The following is a 19,465-nucleotide window of genomic DNA, read 5'->3' as shown; positions in this document are numbered from 1 at the left end:
TGGGCCTGTACGTCTCTGCCGGCTGCCGCCGCGGGCCTATCTACCTCTGCTTGTCACTGCTGCCAGGCCCATCCACCTCTGTGAACTGCCACGGGGCCTGTATGTCTCTGCCGGTTGCTGTTGGGCCTGTATGTCCCTGTCGGCCGCTTCCACCGGGCCCTTCCACCTCCGCAAGTCGCCGACCTGCGTCCGCCTGTCTCCGCTACGTGGCCTGTCCACCTCTGTGGATCGCTGCCGGGCCTGTCCACCTCCGTCTGCTTATCTCTGCCGCAGGGCCTGTACACCTCTGTGGGCCGCCGCTGGGCCTGAATGTCTCCGCCAGCTGCCGCTGGGCCTAAATGTCCCTGTCAGCCACTGCCGCCGGACCCATCTACCTCCGCGGGTGGCTGCCACAGGCCTACCTGCGTCTGCTTGTCTCCGCCATCTTGAAATCTAACTGTTATTTAGGTTTTTGTTTTTGTTTTTTTTTTGAGACAGGATTTCTTTCTCCGTGTAACAGCCCTGGCTGTCCTAGAACTCACTTTGTAGACCAGGCTGGCCTCTAACTCATAGAGATCCATCTGCCTCTGCCTCCTGAGCGATGGGACTAAAGGTGTGCGCCACCCCTCCAGGCTAAACTATTTTTTTAATGCTTTATTTTTACTTTCTGTGCATTGGTGTATTGCCTGCATGTATGTCTGTGAGGGTGTCAGATTCCCTGGAAATGGAATTACAGATAGTTGTGAGCTGCCACATGGGTGCTGGGAATTGAACATGAGTCCTCTGGAAGAGCCATCAATGTTCTGAACTGCTGAGCCATCTCTCCAGTTCTGTCTTTAAAAGCCCCCCTTTTTTTCCTTTTGGTGAGACAGAGTCTCACTATGTAGCTGCCCTTGAACTCAAATATCCACCTGGGTCTGATTCTTGAATGTGCCTCATCACACCTGGCTTCCACTTGACTAATTTTTGTTTTTAAAAGATTTATTGACGGGTGGTGATGGGGAACAACTTTAATCCCAGTACTCTGGAGGTTGAGGCAGGAGGCTCTCTGAGTTTGAGGCCAGCCTGGTCTACAGAGTGAGTTCCAGAACAGCCAGGGCTACACAGAGAAACCCTGTCTCGGAGGAAAAAACAAAAAGATTTATCTTTTTAATTTTCTCTGTGTTAAATGTTTGCCTGCACATATGTCTATGAACCACTTGTGTCTGGTGCCTGGAGGCCAGAGGCAGGTGTTGGATCCTCTAAGACTGCCATGTCACTAGCATCCTCGAGTTTGAGACCCACCTGGACAATACAGAAAGACACACCAACCAACCAAGATCAAGGCAGCCTACAATTCCTGGTCTACATGTGAGGACAGAGGGATTAAAGATCCTCTAGATGATTAGCAGGCCTCAGCCTTTGGACTTGGATTTTTAGCACATTTGTTTAAAAAATGTGCAAGATGTCAAAAAAAATGACACAGGTCCCACATTCCAGCCATCAGAACAAGTCTCCCTTTGCCCTGGCTATTGACACTCACCAGTGAACTGGTCAAGGCTTTCCACCAGGTTAGGTAGGGGGCTCTCCTTCATATACATCAGGCACATTTTCCTCATTCGCTTTGAGAGTCTTGGCAAGCGACCCAGAAGCTCTCCTTCCACAGACAGAGGACCAGCATCCTGACATTGCTCTGGAACTGAAGCCTTGGAGACAGTACAGGGTAGTGTCACTACCAAGAACCAGAGTAACATGTGTTCCCTTCTCCCCACTTTTTTTTTTTTATTCCCAAGACATGGTATTTCTGTGTAGCCCTGGCTGTCCTGGAGCTCACTCTGTAGTTCAGGCTGGCTTTAAACTCATAGAGATCTGCCTGGCTCTGCCTCCCAAGTGCTGGGTTTAAAGGCGTGCACCTGTACCACCTGCACCACCACCACCACCTCCACCACCGCCCAGCCAGAGTAAATTTTAACTTGATGGGCACTAAATTTATTGAATCAACTTCTCCCCCCATCTTCCTGCTTCCTCACTCAGCAAATACAAAATCATCATCTCAGGAATAGATATAAGCACATATAGATGAATGTTTAGAAACCTGAATGACTCTTTTGTATGTGACTGAACTAGCAAGTCAGGAGCTTTGAACCTATCAACATAGGATGAACAGTAAGACTACAGTCACCATGGTACTAAACCAAGGCAAATGGGCTCGGCAAATCCCACTCGTACTACTGTTTATCCCTGTCCTCCCTGTCCCAAGGACAGTTCACAGGTCTTGAGGTCCAGTATCAATTAAAGGAAGAACTTCATCCACTGGGGCACATTTTCTTCACCAGCACCCCCAAGCCTGAAATTCCTGTGCTGTCATCATCAGCACATCAGACATTTTGATCAGCGTGACAGCAGTGACTTGACAAACAGTCCACTGAAATTTGCCATCATATGGAGCTACAAGCGGTTGGTACTAGGCTTTTTGAGATTCTAAAAAAGCTCAGAGACCTAATTACTCACTCTATGAACCTCAGGATGGGAAGTCCAGTAAGATTCAAAACGAGTATTCTCTGGAGGAATGCTCTTGATACCCCAAAATAAAAGGCAGGAGCAGCCACCTGTCAGCATCCACTCCAGAGCTCTGTCCCTTCCATTTTCAGGAATTATGTACAGCATCTCAAACATGGTGCTGGAGAGGAACCACAAGCAAGCATCTACACTCTGACCTGAGCAGGCACTGAGTAGCATTGCCCTGGGCACACACAGCAGCTTCCTCATCCAGCTGTTCAGCTGCACTAACACACTCTATTGTCTGTGGACACGTGTATAGATGCGATCAGGTCACAGGAAACTTTTGGAGTTGATTCTCTCCTTCTAACCTTTTTTTTTTTTTTTTTTTTTCCGAGACAGGGTTTCTCTGTGTAGCTTTGTGCCTTTCATGGATCTCACTTTGGAGACCGGGCTGGCCTCAAACTCACAGAGATCCACCTGCCTCTGCCTCCCGAGTGCTGGGATTAAAGGTGTACGCCACCACCACCACCGCCCGGCTCCTTCTAACCTCTATGTGGGTTCCAGAGATCAAACTCAGCTCATCAGGATTATAGAGCAATCAGTTTACCTGCTGAGCCAACTGACTGGCCAAGATCATAGTTTCTGCCTAATTCTGTAGCACAGCCAGGCAAACAGTCAAATGCTGTACAGATCCAAAGAAGAAAATCCCAAAGGCATTCCTTATCTAGTTCCCAGTTCATCCCTTAACCTGAAAGATCCTGCTTAACTGCCTTGGGATTAAACATGCAGCATGCCACAAGCTAGTACCTGCCATGCTGTTGGCTGTGCTAACAGGGTCTCCCTCAGCGCCCTGTTCAGACACTGAATGGGTGATGCCACCACTGCAGCTTCCTCTGTTGGCTTTGGCAAACAGTCAGGGTGTTCTTCCTTGTTGCTCTCTACCAGACATGACTGACAGGGTTCATTCAGGACAGCTTCAAATTTCTTCATGAATTTAAAGAGGGTCCTGGTCTCATGTAGTAACAGATACAAGTTTAAAAACAAAAACACATCATTTTAAGAGAATTTGAAAGCAAAGAATTATAATGTATTTGCGCATGCACACACAATAGCTCTTATCTTTTATAGCTATGCTAATCTCCTTAGGTATTCATAATCATCTTGGACTTTTAGGGAAAAAATATGCCAAACACTGTCACCCCACCTTTTCTACAAGAGGACACTGAAGCCAGTCACACTGGGGTTGCTTTGCTCAAGAGAAAGAGCTGGTGGGCGGCAGAAGGCCAGCCACTGGGCACATAGCCTGCTCTACCCACGGAATACATTCTTCTTGCAAGTAGATTTTGTTTGTGGTGGCCTGAGGGCAGTACAGGTCAGGCTAAGAAAACACTGTAGTCTTGCAGCCTTCACATACAGAATTGTGGTTTTGAAAGGTTACTCCCGGTTTTAAAAGATAGGTTACCTATGTGTCTTTTCCACAGATTGTTTAATAGACCAGAAGCTGACATCATTCCACTTTGATATCTTCACAAATTCCTGAAAGACAGAGGAAGTTCAGGAAATGGCTTTATAAAGCTTGTATCCCCCTTTCTCCCTACATTGTCTACTTGTCAAAGGTCAGAGGCCATCCCATCCGAAACACAGGACTGTGTATCAGGGAATATGTAGAAGACTGGTCAGTGGTGACGCTCCCACCGGTGACTTATCTGACAGGCACTCCAGCTTAAAGTCACCACGGTAGTCAAGTTACTCCCATCAGTGCGGGCTCCTCAGCCCTGCTCTCTCTCACTGAAGTAAACAGTTTACTTCTCCTTGCCCCAAGGCACTTGGTGGCCCACATCCCATGTAATATGGCACACTCCTGGGGTAGACAAAAAGCATGGGAAAGACCAGCAGAGCAGACTTTCCTGTGGTGGTTCCCCAATAAACTTCTACAGCCTCCTCTCCTTGTCTCCTGCTTACAAGGATCAGAGAACAGAACTCAAGAAAAGGGATGGGCTGATTCTGTTCTTTCAAGGGTGATTATGACAGCTACTCATCTTACTTTAAGTTCTTTTTCTATGGGGGAGCGAAGTTCCACAATTTTAGCTTGGACCGGGTCAAGAAATTGCTTGTAAAAATGGTACAAATTCCACAGAACACTGCAAAGTGAATCTGGAAGAAATGAAACAGGAAAAAACATACTACTCACTGTAGGACTTCTGGTGCCAGCCTGCATCTTCCTCATTCCCCATGCCATAAAATTATAGCACATTCCACAGTCAGGTTTGTTAAAAACTTGTCTGAGCTTAGCACTCCTCAAAAATGCAGGTTGTCACAAGCTGCCGTATTTTCATTTCAACCTCTAACAAATTTACTGCCATTTTTTTAAAAAGATGATATACTGAGAATCTCTTTAAACCAATCCTTCAAATTCTTTTATGAGTCTAAAACTCATAAAATCAATAGGTACTATGCTTATATTGAAAATGGCACATTAAAATGTCTGCCCCAACTCTCATTCATGTCAAGCTATACTCAATTTATAGTGACAACTTAATTCCAAACCTGCTGGGGTAGTGACTGACATCAGCAGTTTTTATATGGGGCTTATTCTACAGCAAGCTCCAGGCAAGCCACAGCTTCATAGTGAGACCATGTCTCAAAATAAACAACAGTGCATGGTAAGCGAGGAAAAAACCCTTACCTTTCCCTTCGATTTGTGGCATCAGTAAGACATGACAATGGAAAACCAGTAACATTTGGAGTCGTACATGGAATTCTCCCAGCGAAGATCCTTCAATAAATGCTTGTAATGTGCTGACCAGCAACATCAGGGTCATCTGCTTGTCATCTTTAGAGAGCCAAAGAGCAAAACACACATGTGCCTTCAACCATCCCTCCCATCCCTAAAATGCATGCAATGCATCATCCATCAAAGGCCATCAGGTAGGTACCACATCAAACTGAAGCAAAGATTATGGTTATAGTGACAGACTTCCACATAAAACCTGTATGTAAGTTATGTATTAAATGCACTCACAGCAAACTTACAACATTAGTATGAAGCAGCTTTAATTCAAGCATGTTAATTTCTACTTACACTGGGTTAGTTCCTGGACATACAGAATGGCATGACTTTATGATGGCTGCTTCTCTAGAGCGTGCAGTCACCAGCCTTACCTTCCTGCTCCTCTGTGCGTTCCTGCATGTGCTTCTCCAGCATCTGATAGATGGAGAACCAGTGCTTGGTGGATTTCTCAGTATGGCGTCTCATGGTATTATCCAAACTCATTGACCAGCAGCTGACCAGCAAGGAGTGGAGAAAAAGGCAATAGACATTTAGGTAAATGCATTTGCGATCACTAACTCACAATTTTTTTAAATATTTATTTATTTATTTATTTGGCATACAGTGTTCTGCCTGCATGCCAGAAGAGGGCGCCAGATCTCATTACAGATAGTTGTGAGCCACCATGTGGTTGCTGGGAATTGAACTCAGGACCTCTGGAAGAACAGCCAGTGCTCTTAACCTCTGAGCCATCTCTCCAGCCCACAAACTCACAATTTAAATGCTCACTTTTTTTTGAGGAGGTGGGGGGCCATCCTCACTAGGTAGCCCTGGCTAGCTTCAATCTCACAGTGATCCTCCTGCTCTGCTTCCATAGTGCTGGAATTTAAGGTGGCTCAGCCGTTAAAGGCTAGGCTCACAACCAAAAATATAAGACTCCACAACCAGCAAATATTCACTTTTTTTGTTAGATTTTGGTTTTTTGAGACAGGGTTTCTCTGTGTAACAGCTCTAGCCGTCTTGGAACTCGCTTTGTAGACCAGGCTGGCCTCAAATTCACAGAGATCCACCTGCCTCTGCTTCCCGAACGCTGGGATTAAAGGCGTGCTCCACCACTGCCCAGCTAAATATTCACCATTTTTACAAATGGTCATAGAGAAGCTGTTTAGTTTGCTGCTTCAGAATGTATGGCCTGATTAATGCTTGGCTTTAAACTCTGTGATTAAAGCACTTCTGTAACTGCCATGTTATACACATAACCCCTCTGGGGCAGGCAAGGAGAGGTCACTTACTTCAGCTCCAGTTTACGCCACCGAATGATCATCTGACTGACTAAATCAAGATGTTTCCGGAGAGACAATGCTCGGCTTGCGTTCTCCTCCCAATCCTAAGCAAACAAACACCTTTTGTTGCCATTATTCAACCTCTTAGTTACTTCCTCCCCTTCAGTAACATCTTGGACTTTCCTTAAGAGAAGACTACTGGGCCCCTAACAACTTTTACTAACCACAGGTACAAGTTCACATTGTGCTACAACTCTCCACTGTATCACCAACAGTCATGTGATACAACACCACAGAGCCGAAGTTAGAGGCAGACAAAAAAGCAGTTTGGGCCTGTGTCAGAATTCCTGCTGCTGACGTTTCTCCTTGAACAAACTCATCTGACTCCTTTCTGTCACGGTGTGGAGGCTGTGTGGGGCTGTGAGAACAACCACAGGCTGTCCCAGCACAGTGAGCTCCTAGAGCCCTGGCTACCAGGCTCCACCCTCCAAACAGCTGCTCACTGGCACCAACCTCACCCCAACTCAGAAAGACCAAGAATCTTCATCTTTCTCTAAACCAAATTTTACCTCTCTGTTCTAACATGAGTGTCAAAAGAGAAATCTTGTCAAAATACCAAAAACTAAAACAAGGAAGAAGAAATGATCTTACTTGTGCCTTTGCCAGAAGGATCTCTAAGCCATTCAGGAGCTTTGAGATGGGACTGGAAAGTGGGAAACCACGGATTCTGTCCATTACGACCAGAAGCTTAAAAAAAGACACACAATTTGGGTAACTCAGTGACCAACAGTGAAGAGTCCAGACAGGAAGTTTTAGTCTATGTTTCACAAATACCTATTTAAAACGTTTGTGGAAGCAAACGTTCAGGTCTGTGGAACCCCACAGAAGGAAATCTTTTATAAGTTGCATTATTCTGGAAATAAGACTGATTCTGACTTTATTATTCCCCATATTAAGAGTTACTATAAAACTTGCTAAAACTGGCATGTTCTTCCTGCAGGTATTTGAGGAGCATCTTACTGGGTTAGAGGTAAGCCTTTGTTTCTATGTACAAACACGCAAGTCAACATCCCTGGAGACAGTGTGAGGCCACATCTTCCGGGTAAATCTGGGTCCTTGGGCAATCCATCCTTCCTAGCTGGCTGCACTACCTGCTGAAGTACGGGGTGCTCTGGCCACTCCTCCAGCAACTGATTGACAGCTTCTGAAAAACCTTGAAGCACAGGTTGGCACTGCCGTGCTTCTGCCACATTGGGGTGCTGGTAGAAGTCATAGGGCCCGTCAGGCTTCATGATCAGGTCTGAGGTTGCCTCCCCACAGAGGGTGTTATAGGAGAGAGTGCAGGCCAAGAGCTGACTGCCCAAGAGCTGGTCATTCAGCTCAACTCCTGTGAAGTGACAAGATTGTGGGAAAGTCAGTGAACTCAATAAGCCAGTTTAACAGTAAGTCATGAACATGCCAGAAACAATGAACTAATTGTGACCCAAGCCTTTTTCCAATGGAGTCCACTGAAGAGACCATGTTAGAAACTTCATGCAACCAACTGACATCAAACCAGATTCTGTGAGTCTCAGATTGTTTTAAAAATATATGAGGTTAGAGACAGGGAATGCATCTCAATGTGGGGTGCTGAGGTTGTACTCCTAGCATCATAGAAAATAAACAAAACCTCAACAACAATCCCCATGGATCTGTTAGAAAAGTATGAATGCTATGAGAGGAAAAGAGGAAACAATTCAAGGAAAAACACCACACAAATCAAGTCCATATCTTTTCTCATAGGGCACTAATAAAAAATCTGTATTAGTGCAGACTTTTAAATCAATTTCTCAAATTTTTAAGCTCTGGGAACTAGGAGCAGGGGACTAAATGAAAATGGGCATTTCATTATCTTAATTGTTCCGAGAGTAGCAAGATTATCTACTCATTTGATTTCCCAGGAGTATTAAGGAGAACTTCCATACCCATCAGAGGGTAGAAGTGTGTCACCAGAGATGCGCCAGTCTGATAGCAGGAGAGAAACAGGCTGAGGTAGTGCTTTGCTTCATGTGGTGGCACAGTCTGTTGGTACCAAAGGGACCGTGCAAAGCTGAGGCACAGCTGCTGATGGATCAGCATCACTGCCTGCATCGAACTCTGGGACAGGAGAGCTGGGTCTGCAGCTTCCTCCTCTTCTTGCCCATCTGAAGCTCCTTCTTTCTCCTCTAGTGTGTGTTCTATCAAAATATCTGCAAAGTCCTAAACAGCAATAGAACAATTCATTTGATTACTCTCTGTAGAAAATGAAGGAGTGTGAACCATAAGAGAACAGTGCCATTATCATGAAAGACTGAATGCAAAAACAACTACAGAACATATCCTGCTACCTTTTCATGCAGTGGGAACAGTTTCCTGAGCTCGAGTTCGTCTTCCTCCTCCTCACTCAGGGCTGTCCTGCAGCTCCTGCTCCGGTATCTGTACAGGCTATTCTCTTGCTCTGCCTTCTCTTGGGCTATGCGTTCCTGCTCATCCCACTCATTGATGATCTCCTGAAAAGTTACGTGGGCAGAAAAAGGAAGCATTCACAAGACTTACATAGGCAAGACTCATCTATCTTAGCTTCTCACAAGTATGAAAGTACCATGGGCCCCCAAACACAAGCCAACAGCTAAGAAATAAAATCCCATTAGCAGAGAGCAAATAAGCTTCCTTTCAAGCTGTGTGAAGGTCTTCATCATTTTCCTGGCTTCTGCACTGTTACAATTTCAAAGGTTTACAAGTCTGCTACAGTGCAGCTGATCCTCGTGCCCTTTTTGTCAACGGGTTGGGGGAGCTGACAAGGAGTGCACTTAGTGGCACTTTGGCCAGCTGGCCTAGGGTTCAACAGCAAACTATGCTAGACACTTCTTGAATGCCCTGCTCTCTCAGATTTAGGTCCTTAAATTGGCAAAAACTATACACGATGAAAGGCAGAGGCGCAGACTAAATAGTGAGTTCCAGGCCAGCTAGAGCTACAGTGAAATCTCGTCTCCAACAACAACAAAAATGTATTAAATGAAGGAAACCACAGACAATCAAATGGGTTTTTTTTTTTTTTTGGCTTGGTTTTCTTTTTTATGTAAGTCTTTTAAAATTACAATTTAATTAAACATGTGTGGATGTTTTTCTTGCCTGCATGCCTGTGCACTGGGTGTACCTGGTGCCCAATGAGGTCCAAAAGAGGGAGAAGGATTTCCTGGAATTGGAGTCAAGGATGGTTATGAGATGTCACATGGGTGCTGGCAATCAAACCCAGGTCCTTGGAAAGAACAGCCAGTGCTCTTAACTCCTGAGCCATCTCTCCAACCTCTTTTCTTTTTCTTTCTTTCTTTTTTTTTTTTTAAATACTCTCAAGTATCTCAGGCTATCCTCAAACTCCTTATGTAGTGAAGCTGGACTTGAACTCCTGATCCTCCTGCCTCTACTCTGTAAATGCTTGAACTAATGGGTGTGTGCCCAAGTGTTGCCACCAAATATTTTTGAGGGTTTATCATTAAAGAAAGATGATTAAATTAAAAACCTAAATAAATATATTTTTATAGGTTTAAACATATTTCTAAAGATTCAATTTTTATGTGTTTGAATGTTTTTCCTGTATGCATGTATGTGCACCATGTGCATGCCTTGTGTCCTTAGGAGGGCAGGAGAGAGCACTGGATCCCCTGAAACAGCGTTACAAGCAGTTGTAAGAGGCCAGGTGGGTGCTGGAAACCAAACCAAGGTCTTCTGGAAGAACAGCTAAGCCATGCCTCCAGGCCCATATTTATTTATTTATTTTTTAAAGATAAAGAGCTAATGGGATTTGAGACAGGTGAGTAGTCAGGCGCTGGCTGAGATCGGGGTAACTTTTGATCTTCCTGCTGGAATGTCAGGCCTGTATATAAGCACTCTGGTTTAGAAGGTGCTAAGGAATCAGACTTAGGTCCTATGGTCTACTCACTGAGCTAGCCCTCCAGCACAGGTCTAATCTTTGTCCTATAATCCTGGTCTCTAGGTTAACCAAGATGTAAGACTATTTACTATGAGATTTACTGTTTTCCCCTCCAAAATACTAAATAAAATATTAAATATGCTAAGTAACTTAATGGCATGCACACATTGAGAACGTTAGCAATGAAATATATGACGGATAAATAATACAGTGAGCAGGAATGACCACCAAGTGCTGTTAGGTTTGAATATAAGCAGATGGACTCACTAGTGCTTTGCTATGAGTCTTATAGCTCTAGCAATCCAAGGGTAAGTATCAGGCTCCATGAACAGTCCAGAATTGACCCTGACCAGCATATTCTTTTAGTTGCTGAGTACTGGGTCACTATGCTAGAATATTAATTTCTTTAGCAAGCTGTTGCTACAAATAAAAATCTGTAAACCTGAGGAATATTACTTTAAAAGAAAAATGCTTGTAAATATACACCACAAAGGAGGGCCTAGTTAATCTTTTAAAGATCGAAGGAAGCTGGGCAAGCATGCTATGCTGGTACATGTCTGTAATCTAACTATTCAAGATGATAAGGCAGAATTAAGTATCAAAAGTCTGAGGCCAGCCTGGGCTACATAATGAGTGCCAGGGCAGCTAGAGATATATAATAAAACCATCAAAAAACCCCCAACAAAACAGCTAGAAAAAAAGCATACCTTCCACCCCACCTCCCATCCACTTTGTAGTCAAAGGAGAAAAGGAAAGCATCAGACAGATGAAAGCCTATTTCCCAGCCATTCTCTACCGTAGCAGGTAGGCCTCTTAGTGACAGGCTTACTTGGCATAGATGTCTGAAGAGCAGCAGGGCCCTCTGGTCCAGCTCGCCTTTGTACAGCACATGGGAGCGCAGGTAAAGGAGAGCATTCATCAGTAACTGCTCCCGGGTAGGGTAAGGTTGCTGGCTCTTGCCTTCTCTTTCCTTTCCTCCCGAACGCTTGACCATCAGTTTCCCAAGACCTTGCAGAGCTTCCACTGAGTTCACGGAGCACAGAGCATCTGCATGAGCATGGTAGGTAGGGAAAGTGGGGCCCACAGATGGGAAAGCTAGCACAGCCATGACCAGGGACCCCAGATTTTCTGCACAGATCACACTGCTGTGCAGGGAGGCATGGACTTCAGATGCTACTAGCCTCATGCCATGCTGTAACTGCAAGATGGATGCCTGTAGTGGGGTAACAGTGTCTGGATACAAGGCATACTCTTCTACCAATCGCTTCCTAAACTGGTGATGTGACTGCTGCCAAGAGGCCTCCTCCTTTAGAAGGTTCTGGAGCACTTGAGCAGACCTTGATCCGTCTGTATGGAGTGCCTGAAGGAGTCGCATGAGCAGGTCCTGAACAGCAGTGACCTTGGCGATGCTAGTGACATAGTGGTGGATCTCTTGCACCAAGGACTCATAACTGGGCAGGTGAGGTCTGAAGGCCTGTTTTTTTGACAGGTTGTGGACTACATTCTCCAGCTCACTGATCCTTTGGGGAAGGAACCTGAAGGCAAATTAAAACAACACATAAATGCTGTTAGAAAAGCAGCAAATCTGGATTGGGCCCTCAAATAGGAAGAGAATGAAGACATTAGCTGCTAAGAACGGTGAGGGTGATATTTGCAATGACAATGAAACTGGGTAACATCTTTAAGCATTCACAGAGTAGCACACTTGCTTGACAAATACTCTAAATACATCTCACCAAAGCCTTGTCATAGTCTGCCTTTGCTATTATGGACACTGAGGCTGGATGGCATTAAGCAGGATTTTTCTGTGTAGCCCTGGTTGTTCTGGAACTCACTCCATAGACCAGGCTGGCCTCGAACACAAGAGATCCGCCTGCCTCTGCCTCCCTAGTCCTGGGATTAAAGGCATCACCATGGGGCCTTCAATAGCATTAAAAAAAAATATTTACTTTTAATTGTGTGTATATTGTGCATGTGTGTGTCTGTATGTGGGTATGCTCACTTAAGTGAGGGTACCTGCTGAGGCCAGAGGCATGAGGCATCAGGATACCCTGGAACTAGTTACAGATGGCTGTGAGCCTCTCAATGTGAGTGATGGGAATTCAACTTGGGTCCTCTGCCAGGGCAGTACATACTCTTTATCACTGAGTCATCTCTTCAGTCCAGCCTTTAGTATCTTCTCCCTCCTTTCAAATACACCTTTTTCCTGATCTAACTGGTCATATAGCTGAGATATACATCACTACCATATTAACATAATTATAATACAATCGTCAATCTCATACTATCTTTTCTAAAAACAAGAGGTCAGTATCCTCTCACCCCCAACACAAACTCTGCTGCCTTACCTGATGTGTGGATGAGAGTGGCTGACAATTGTTTCGTCCTCCAGGTCTCTTCCAGTTTGTAGGTGGGACCACAGGTTCCGGGTCTTCCACTCACACTGCAGCTGGCTTAACTAATGGAAAAGCGAACAACAAACAGTCTTCTGTGGCCACAGCTGTGACCATGCACTTGAGGACAATGTTCTCAGTATGGTTACAATGAGGTGGACGGGGATCTGAACGACCCAAAGACCTGGACCACTCACCTCAGAGCTGTTAGGTGGAAGCTCATACCACTAACTATTATCTACCTACAACAGCATAACTTTCATCCTGTATCAGCTCCTCTTCAAAATACAGCACATGTACCACTATCTTAAGATATTAATTTCTTCAGTTTGTTTGGATGTTCAAACAGGAAAGGACGTCATATTATCTGAATTACACTCACAGTATCTAGAATCTAGGGACACTATTCCATTATTTTTCTGGCAATGCCTACATTCCCCTTGCTAAGCCAAGTCAGAAATCTTAGAAGAAAATGCAGTAAGTTACAAGCAAATTCCGCGAGCCAGGCAGGAGCTCAGGCTCTACACCTGCCCCTTACCTCCTCTTGGGCATACTTGAGCTTGTATGCCTTCTTCACTGCAGGGTCGAAACGTGCCTGGGGAAGCCAAGTCTGAATCTGGAGTAAGCCAAGGCTCACCCAGAGTCTCCCACGCTGGGCTGCTTCAGGGAGGTTCTGCTTACTCTCCCCTTCACCAAAAAAGTAGTGCAGGGAGGTGAGCAAGAGACAGAGTAGTTCTTTGGGAAGTGCCTCCTGAGCACCCATGTTCCCGAGAGTCTGGTCCACATGTTGGAAGGCCTGGCTATCTCCAAGCAGCAGATGTTCACAGTTCTGCACATACTTCTGCCGCTGGTGCACCGGAAGCAGTTCTGTGAGGCTGAGCAGGTGCCAGCACAGGACCAGGCCCTGGAGCCGAGAGTCTGTGCGTCTGTGGGGACACAACACAGCACTTACAGAGGCCCAGTGAATCAAACAACCTCCTTGAATATACACTTCCATTTCAGAAAATATTAACCACGGACTGTTGATATGTAGAGGTGAATTTCTCATATAATCTTGTATGAATTTCTATTTATAACCTGTTGGCTCAAATATTCTTAAAATACAGGACTCAAACTCACAGTAGCCTGCTATGAATTGCAAGCAAGCTAATCTATACAGAAACCACCCTGACCTTCACTTACCAGAATCAGGTATCTATGCCTCAGAGGGAAGTTCTGAATGAGCCCTTGCTACATGGTGGGAAGCAGACAACAGCATTACAGACTACTTCCAGGGGGAGAAATACCTGAATTCTGCTACTGAAGGCACAGCCATATTGGTCCACAGCAACGAGCTGATATCCTGGAGCTGCTGGGATCTCTCAACCCACTCTCCCAGGGTGACGTGTGAGGAAGACAGGAGGGGTAGGCCGCTTACATCCCAGTGACTTGCTCTGCTGCTGCTTGTTAATACACTGAAGCAGCACTTGGAGAACACAGCTCTGCAGAGGCTGCCGGGGCCCTGAGCAACGAGAGGAGAACCAAGTAACTCAGAGCTGGAAGCAGACAAAGGAGACGGGAGACATATAGAGGAGACACAGAGTCTGTCGAACTGTCCTTGGACTGTCGACCTAAGACACAGAAACAGCCATGCACAGCAAGGGTCAGGTAGTCAATACATGATAGAGAAAACAGTACATGCTACACAACTCTTGAAAATCCACAAGGTTTATCATCAGAGGCTTTGAGAAAGGTTTTGAGTAAAGGTGGCACTTTACTCAAGAATGGGCAGGATCCATCATTTATAGACTAAGAGAAAAAACTGCTTCCCTACCTCAAAAAACAAACAAGATACACAGATAAGGTGGCTGAAGAGATGGCCAAGTAGTTAAGAGCACATTCCTTTCTTAGTACCCGTAACAGGCAGCTCCCAAATGCTTGGAACTCCAGTCCCAGGGGGACAGGACATCCTCTGACCTCCTCACATGGTGCATGTAAACTCACTCTGGCAAACACACATGCACATAGTAAACAAATAAATAAAAAGATATACAGATATAATTAACTTAAATGTAAAACAAAGATACAGGAGAAAATGGTAATCATTTTACCCTACAACTGATGAAAGAAGTCATTTCTAAGTGTTTAATACAAAAGTCAGAAAAACGGAAGAGACTAGTGTACCTGAAATCCTAACATTGAGTGTCAAGAAATAATTAAACCTTAAAAATAATAAAAAATCAGAAACATACTTCTGGCCATACTGGGAAAGTATTAATATTGATAACTATGAAAAGATCTTCAATAACAAAATGATATTTAATAAGCTAGTATGTTTTCTAATTGGAAAATTAAGTTTCGTTGCATGTCTGTATTATGTGTGTGTTTTCTAGTGCTTTTTCTTTTCTTTTTTTCTCCTGTTTGTTCTATTCTGGTTTGTTCTTTTATTTACTTGTTTGTTTTCTAAAGAAGAAAGGAGGCATGGAGTTGTAAGAGTTGGGAGGTAGAGAGGACCTGGGAGATGAAGAAACTGATCAGAATATATTGTATGAAAAAAATTATTTTTGATAAAAAAGAAAAAAAAAAAAAGAAAAAACAGAAAATGAGTAAGACTGAAAAGTCCAGAGAGTGGCTGGGCGGTGGTGGCGCACGCCTTTAATCCCAGCACTTGGGAGGCAGAGGCAGGCGGATCTCTGTGAGTTCAAGGCCAGCCTGGGCTACCAAGTGAGTTCCAGGAAAAGGCGCAAAGCTACACAGAGAAACCCTGTCTCGAAAAACCAAAAAAAAAAAAAAAAAAAAAAAAAAAAAGAAAGAAAAGAAAAGTCCAGAGAGTGAAATGATCAGCTAAGGGCTGGAGGTACTACTCAGTAGTACCCAACACACACAAGGCTAGGAGTTTTGATTCCCAGGACCATGGTCAGTAGGGTATAATTGATAACACATGAAAAGATGTACAATCTTAAAACTTATGGGAGACAATGCAAGTGATAATCAAGCACTGGCAATGGTGTGACATGGTAACACCTACATAGTAAGGGGACAGGGACAGATTCAGTCTTGAACCTATCTGTGCTGGAGTGATGTCAGTTCTGTTAAATGTCAACTGTGGAGAATGGCCTCTGGGCACGCCTGTGGGAAATTATGCTGACTGTGTTAATGGACTATCTTGACTGTGGGTGGGGGATCCCACTGTGTAAAATGGGGAAAGCAGGCTGAGCATGACCATGCACACATGCATTCTTCCATCTCTGCCTCTTAATGTGAGTAGCTTCCTCAGTCCTTATCCCTGGGACTTCTCTGCCAGGATGGACTGTCCCCTGGAGCTGTAAGCTAAGTTGCTTTTGTCCTCACAGAAGCAAAAAAGAAACTAAACAGGTGACCCAGGACTTCAGGATTTCTGTCTTCATTGATTCTTTGCATACTTAAAAAAGTAAACCGCAAAATTCTTTAGGCAATCTGGTAAGAACTATTAAAAATAAACACACCATATATATAATCTTAATTTTATGTGTATATGTATTTATTTTTATAACATGCAGCTGTACTGATTAAGGGTTAAAATACTAATCCTAGTAACTTATAGTAATACCCAGAAAAAGACTAATTTACACAGAATCAATGCAACTTTTCTTTTTAAAAGAAAGGAGTCAGGAGGAGTAATAAAAGCCAACATTTTAACTAGAAAGTAAGTAAATAGGGCTGGAGAGAAAGCTCAGCAGTTCAGAGTGTGCACTGCTTTTCCAGAATATCCAAGTTCAGTTCCCAGCACCCACATGGTAGCTCACTGTAACTCCACTCCAGGGGATCGGATAACCTCTCTGGGTACTTGTACTCACATGCACATCCCACGCCCCACTCCCTCCCAAACACAAAGATTTAAAAAAAAAAAATTTTTTTGGGGGGGGTGCCCAGGTGTGGTGGCACATGCCTTTGGCCCAGCACACAGGAAGCAGAGGCATTTGGATCTCTTTGAGTTCAAGGCTAGCTGGTCTGCATAGTGAGCTCCAGGCCAGCCAAAGCTATTAGTGAGACCCTGTCTCCAAAAACCAAAAAAATTAAAAAAGTAAATAAATTCTAGTAGGCTTAAATAAAAATAAAAGTAAGCTGGACACATTTTCATGACATACTTACGAACAAAGAAAGCATTCTTAGAAATTTAAGTAAATGCAAGGATACTTTATTTTATGATTAGGGATAAATTAGACTTTGGTGTCTTAGGACACATGTTGCACAGGCTAACTTTGAAGGTGTAATTCTCTTGCTTTGTTCTCCTGAATGTTGAGACTACAGGTATGTACTGTCACACACAGCAAGACTAAATGACTTTTGAAGAAAACTGTTGTGACTTTAACTCAGAATTACATAAATTATTCATGATTTGGACAGGATGCTCAACATCCCCAGAAAACAGACTATCACAATCCCCTCTGTCGTCAATCGCTTTACAGAAAGAGCAAGCACTTTAGGATTTTTATGCCAACAAACCTTCAATGTGGAGTCCAATCGGGACTTGGGCCCCTCCTGCTGCTGTGTATTAGACAGAGGGCTCCATGTCAGCCAATACTCTAGATTTGTGGTAACTGTACTGCTCCAGAAAGACCCAAATGTAGAGTTAAATAACTCTGACCACAAACAAGAAACTTCTTCAGCAGATAGCTAGAGGTAAAAGAATATTTGAAAAAGTTTCCATCAGTCAAGTTATCAAGTCTGCCATCTAACATCCATCAACACCCAATAAAAGGTACTAATCCTAAACTTCTAGACTTCAATGTCCCTCAGGTATCTTGGTGAAATTATGTAGGTTGTTTGTAGTTTTATAAACTAAGATGGGATGCTTTATAAGCTTGTACAGAATGTAAAGTAATTCACACAATTATAACATCAGCAAAGGAAATACATAAAACATGACTTAAAAATTTAAGCATGTTCTAACTTAATTATATTAACCACATTTTAACACATTTCACATTCAACATGGGAGGCAAGAAAACACTAAGACTTTTTTTTTGGCCAAATAGGAATTTTTAAGCAGTTAATACTATTATATCATTCACTGGAAACCAAATGGATATTTCTGTGTTAAGAGTTGTAGGCCAGTGGTTGTGGTGGCACACGCTTTTAATTCCAGCTTTCAGGAGGCAGAGGTAGGCCGATGTCTGTGAGTTAGAGGCTGGTTTGGTCTACAGAGGGAGTTCTAGGACAGCCAAGGCAACACCCTCACCCCCAAAAGAGTTGTATAATACCTTTATTAAATGCAGAAGTTGAAAATCCAAGTTTACAACATGGCACCCTGAAAGTCAATACCATGCCCAGCAAGCACCAGCCATAGGAATCTAATCAACCAAGACAGGAGGAGGCTTTATTTCCCTCTTGATTTTAGTTTTTACCTTGGGATAATGCAGCAAAGACCAAAGATTCCAAAGCTTTTGAGGTGCAATTGGTGTGTGCTTGAGACAAAATGTGATATGATGACTGATCTCCTCATCCATCTGCTGGTGTTTGCTTGACCTATTTCAAAAATGAACAGGGAGAGGATGGGGTGCTAGCCATCAAGGAACTACTGGAGAGCTACCTTATAAGGGAAGGTGGAGCCCACAGAGCCTATGGTACTGGGGGACACTTCATGGGTTTAGGAATGAAGCCAAAGCAAGCAAAGCCCTTTCTGGAAGATCTGTCTTGTAAAACGGCAATGCCTTCTCTGTGCCTCAACAATCACTCAAGACACATCTATAAGATAATGTAGCAAGAGAATCTGTCCTCCTCTAGAGAATAATCGAAAAGTGTTTACCATCTCAGACAAGCCTGGGTTACAAAATCAGCTGTCACTCTGTACTGCCACAGCATAGCCAGGTATTCCGTCGCAGGCCACAGCTGAACACTCCTGGTGAGGTGGACTAAAGAGTTGAAGTCTGGCTGGGATGTGGAAGAAGTCTCATGTGCTTTTTCCAGAAAGCCACGTGAAAGTCCTCTGGATTTTAGTTCTAAACACTGATTGTTCACAAGAGTCTTCAATTCATCTTCAATTCCAATCAGAAAGACATGTATTAGAACAAAGTAATCGGAGTCCAAATCTGTACTCAAGTTCATCAGCCAGCTGGTCAACCTGAGTTCAAGGCTAGCTGCCAACACCTGGGATTACAGCTGTACCCATTATTAACCCAAGTTCATCAGCCAGCTGGTCAACATGGGTTTTAAGTTTCTCCTATTCAAATCATATTAACTTCTATACATCTAACGCTGTAACTGAATGATATCTGTGAGGTTTAGTCCAATGACTAAAGTCTGAGGGAAAAACTTTAAGAGCAACAGGGAAGAAGATACTGTCGACAAACCAAACACCAGAAAATATTACCTAGATTGACACCATCCAGAATGTTAGCTCTGAGGATCAATCCCCAGGCCTGTAGGAGACTTTTCTTCAAATTCCATTCTGAAGCAACCACTTGGAGACGATTAATGTCTTCTTGCCACCCACACTCCCCAAAAACAGGCAGCTGTTCTCTGATGGCAAGGGCTTTGCTAAGGACTTGCAGCTGTGAAAAACAGTCCACTACCAGCTTGTCCTGAAAGAAAACCCAAGAGAGCTGACTCAAAAGCTGAAAGGCAGTTCTTTTCAGTAGTCTACACAGTT

The 19,465-nt window shown here is 43.9% G+C and overlaps 1 protein-coding gene across 1 annotated transcript in view; it reads right to left on the bottom strand.

The window, feature by feature from the left end:
* Positions 1-19,465, bottom strand: part of Mdn1 (midasin AAA ATPase 1) — a 155,929-nt gene that overhangs the window by 39,467 nt on the left and 96,997 nt on the right. Inside the window, 19 exon segments of the mRNA XM_028872751.2 lie at positions 1,502-1,664; positions 3,268-3,466; positions 3,923-3,996; positions 4,505-4,614; positions 5,147-5,293; positions 5,623-5,744; positions 6,523-6,617; positions 7,165-7,260; positions 7,665-7,900; positions 8,478-8,751; positions 8,880-9,041; positions 11,292-11,997; positions 12,811-12,920; positions 13,394-13,781; positions 14,142-14,356; positions 17,320-17,490; positions 18,222-18,342; positions 18,623-18,851; positions 19,187-19,397. Of these exon segments, the coding sequence (XP_028728584.1) occupies positions 1,502-1,664; positions 3,268-3,466; positions 3,923-3,996; positions 4,505-4,614; positions 5,147-5,293; positions 5,623-5,744; positions 6,523-6,617; positions 7,165-7,260; positions 7,665-7,900; positions 8,478-8,751; positions 8,880-9,041; positions 11,292-11,997; positions 12,811-12,920; positions 13,394-13,781; positions 14,142-14,356; positions 17,320-17,490; positions 18,222-18,342; positions 18,623-18,851; positions 19,187-19,397 (3,829 nt within the window).

Source organism: Peromyscus leucopus, chromosome 2, assembly GCF_004664715.2.
Source record: "Peromyscus leucopus breed LL Stock chromosome 2, UCI_PerLeu_2.1, whole genome shotgun sequence".
NCBI classification, from domain to species: Eukaryota; Metazoa; Chordata; class Mammalia; order Rodentia; family Cricetidae; genus Peromyscus; species Peromyscus leucopus.
The sequence above is the reverse complement of the archived record's forward strand: the minus strand, read 5'-3'. Positions and strand labels throughout refer to the sequence as shown.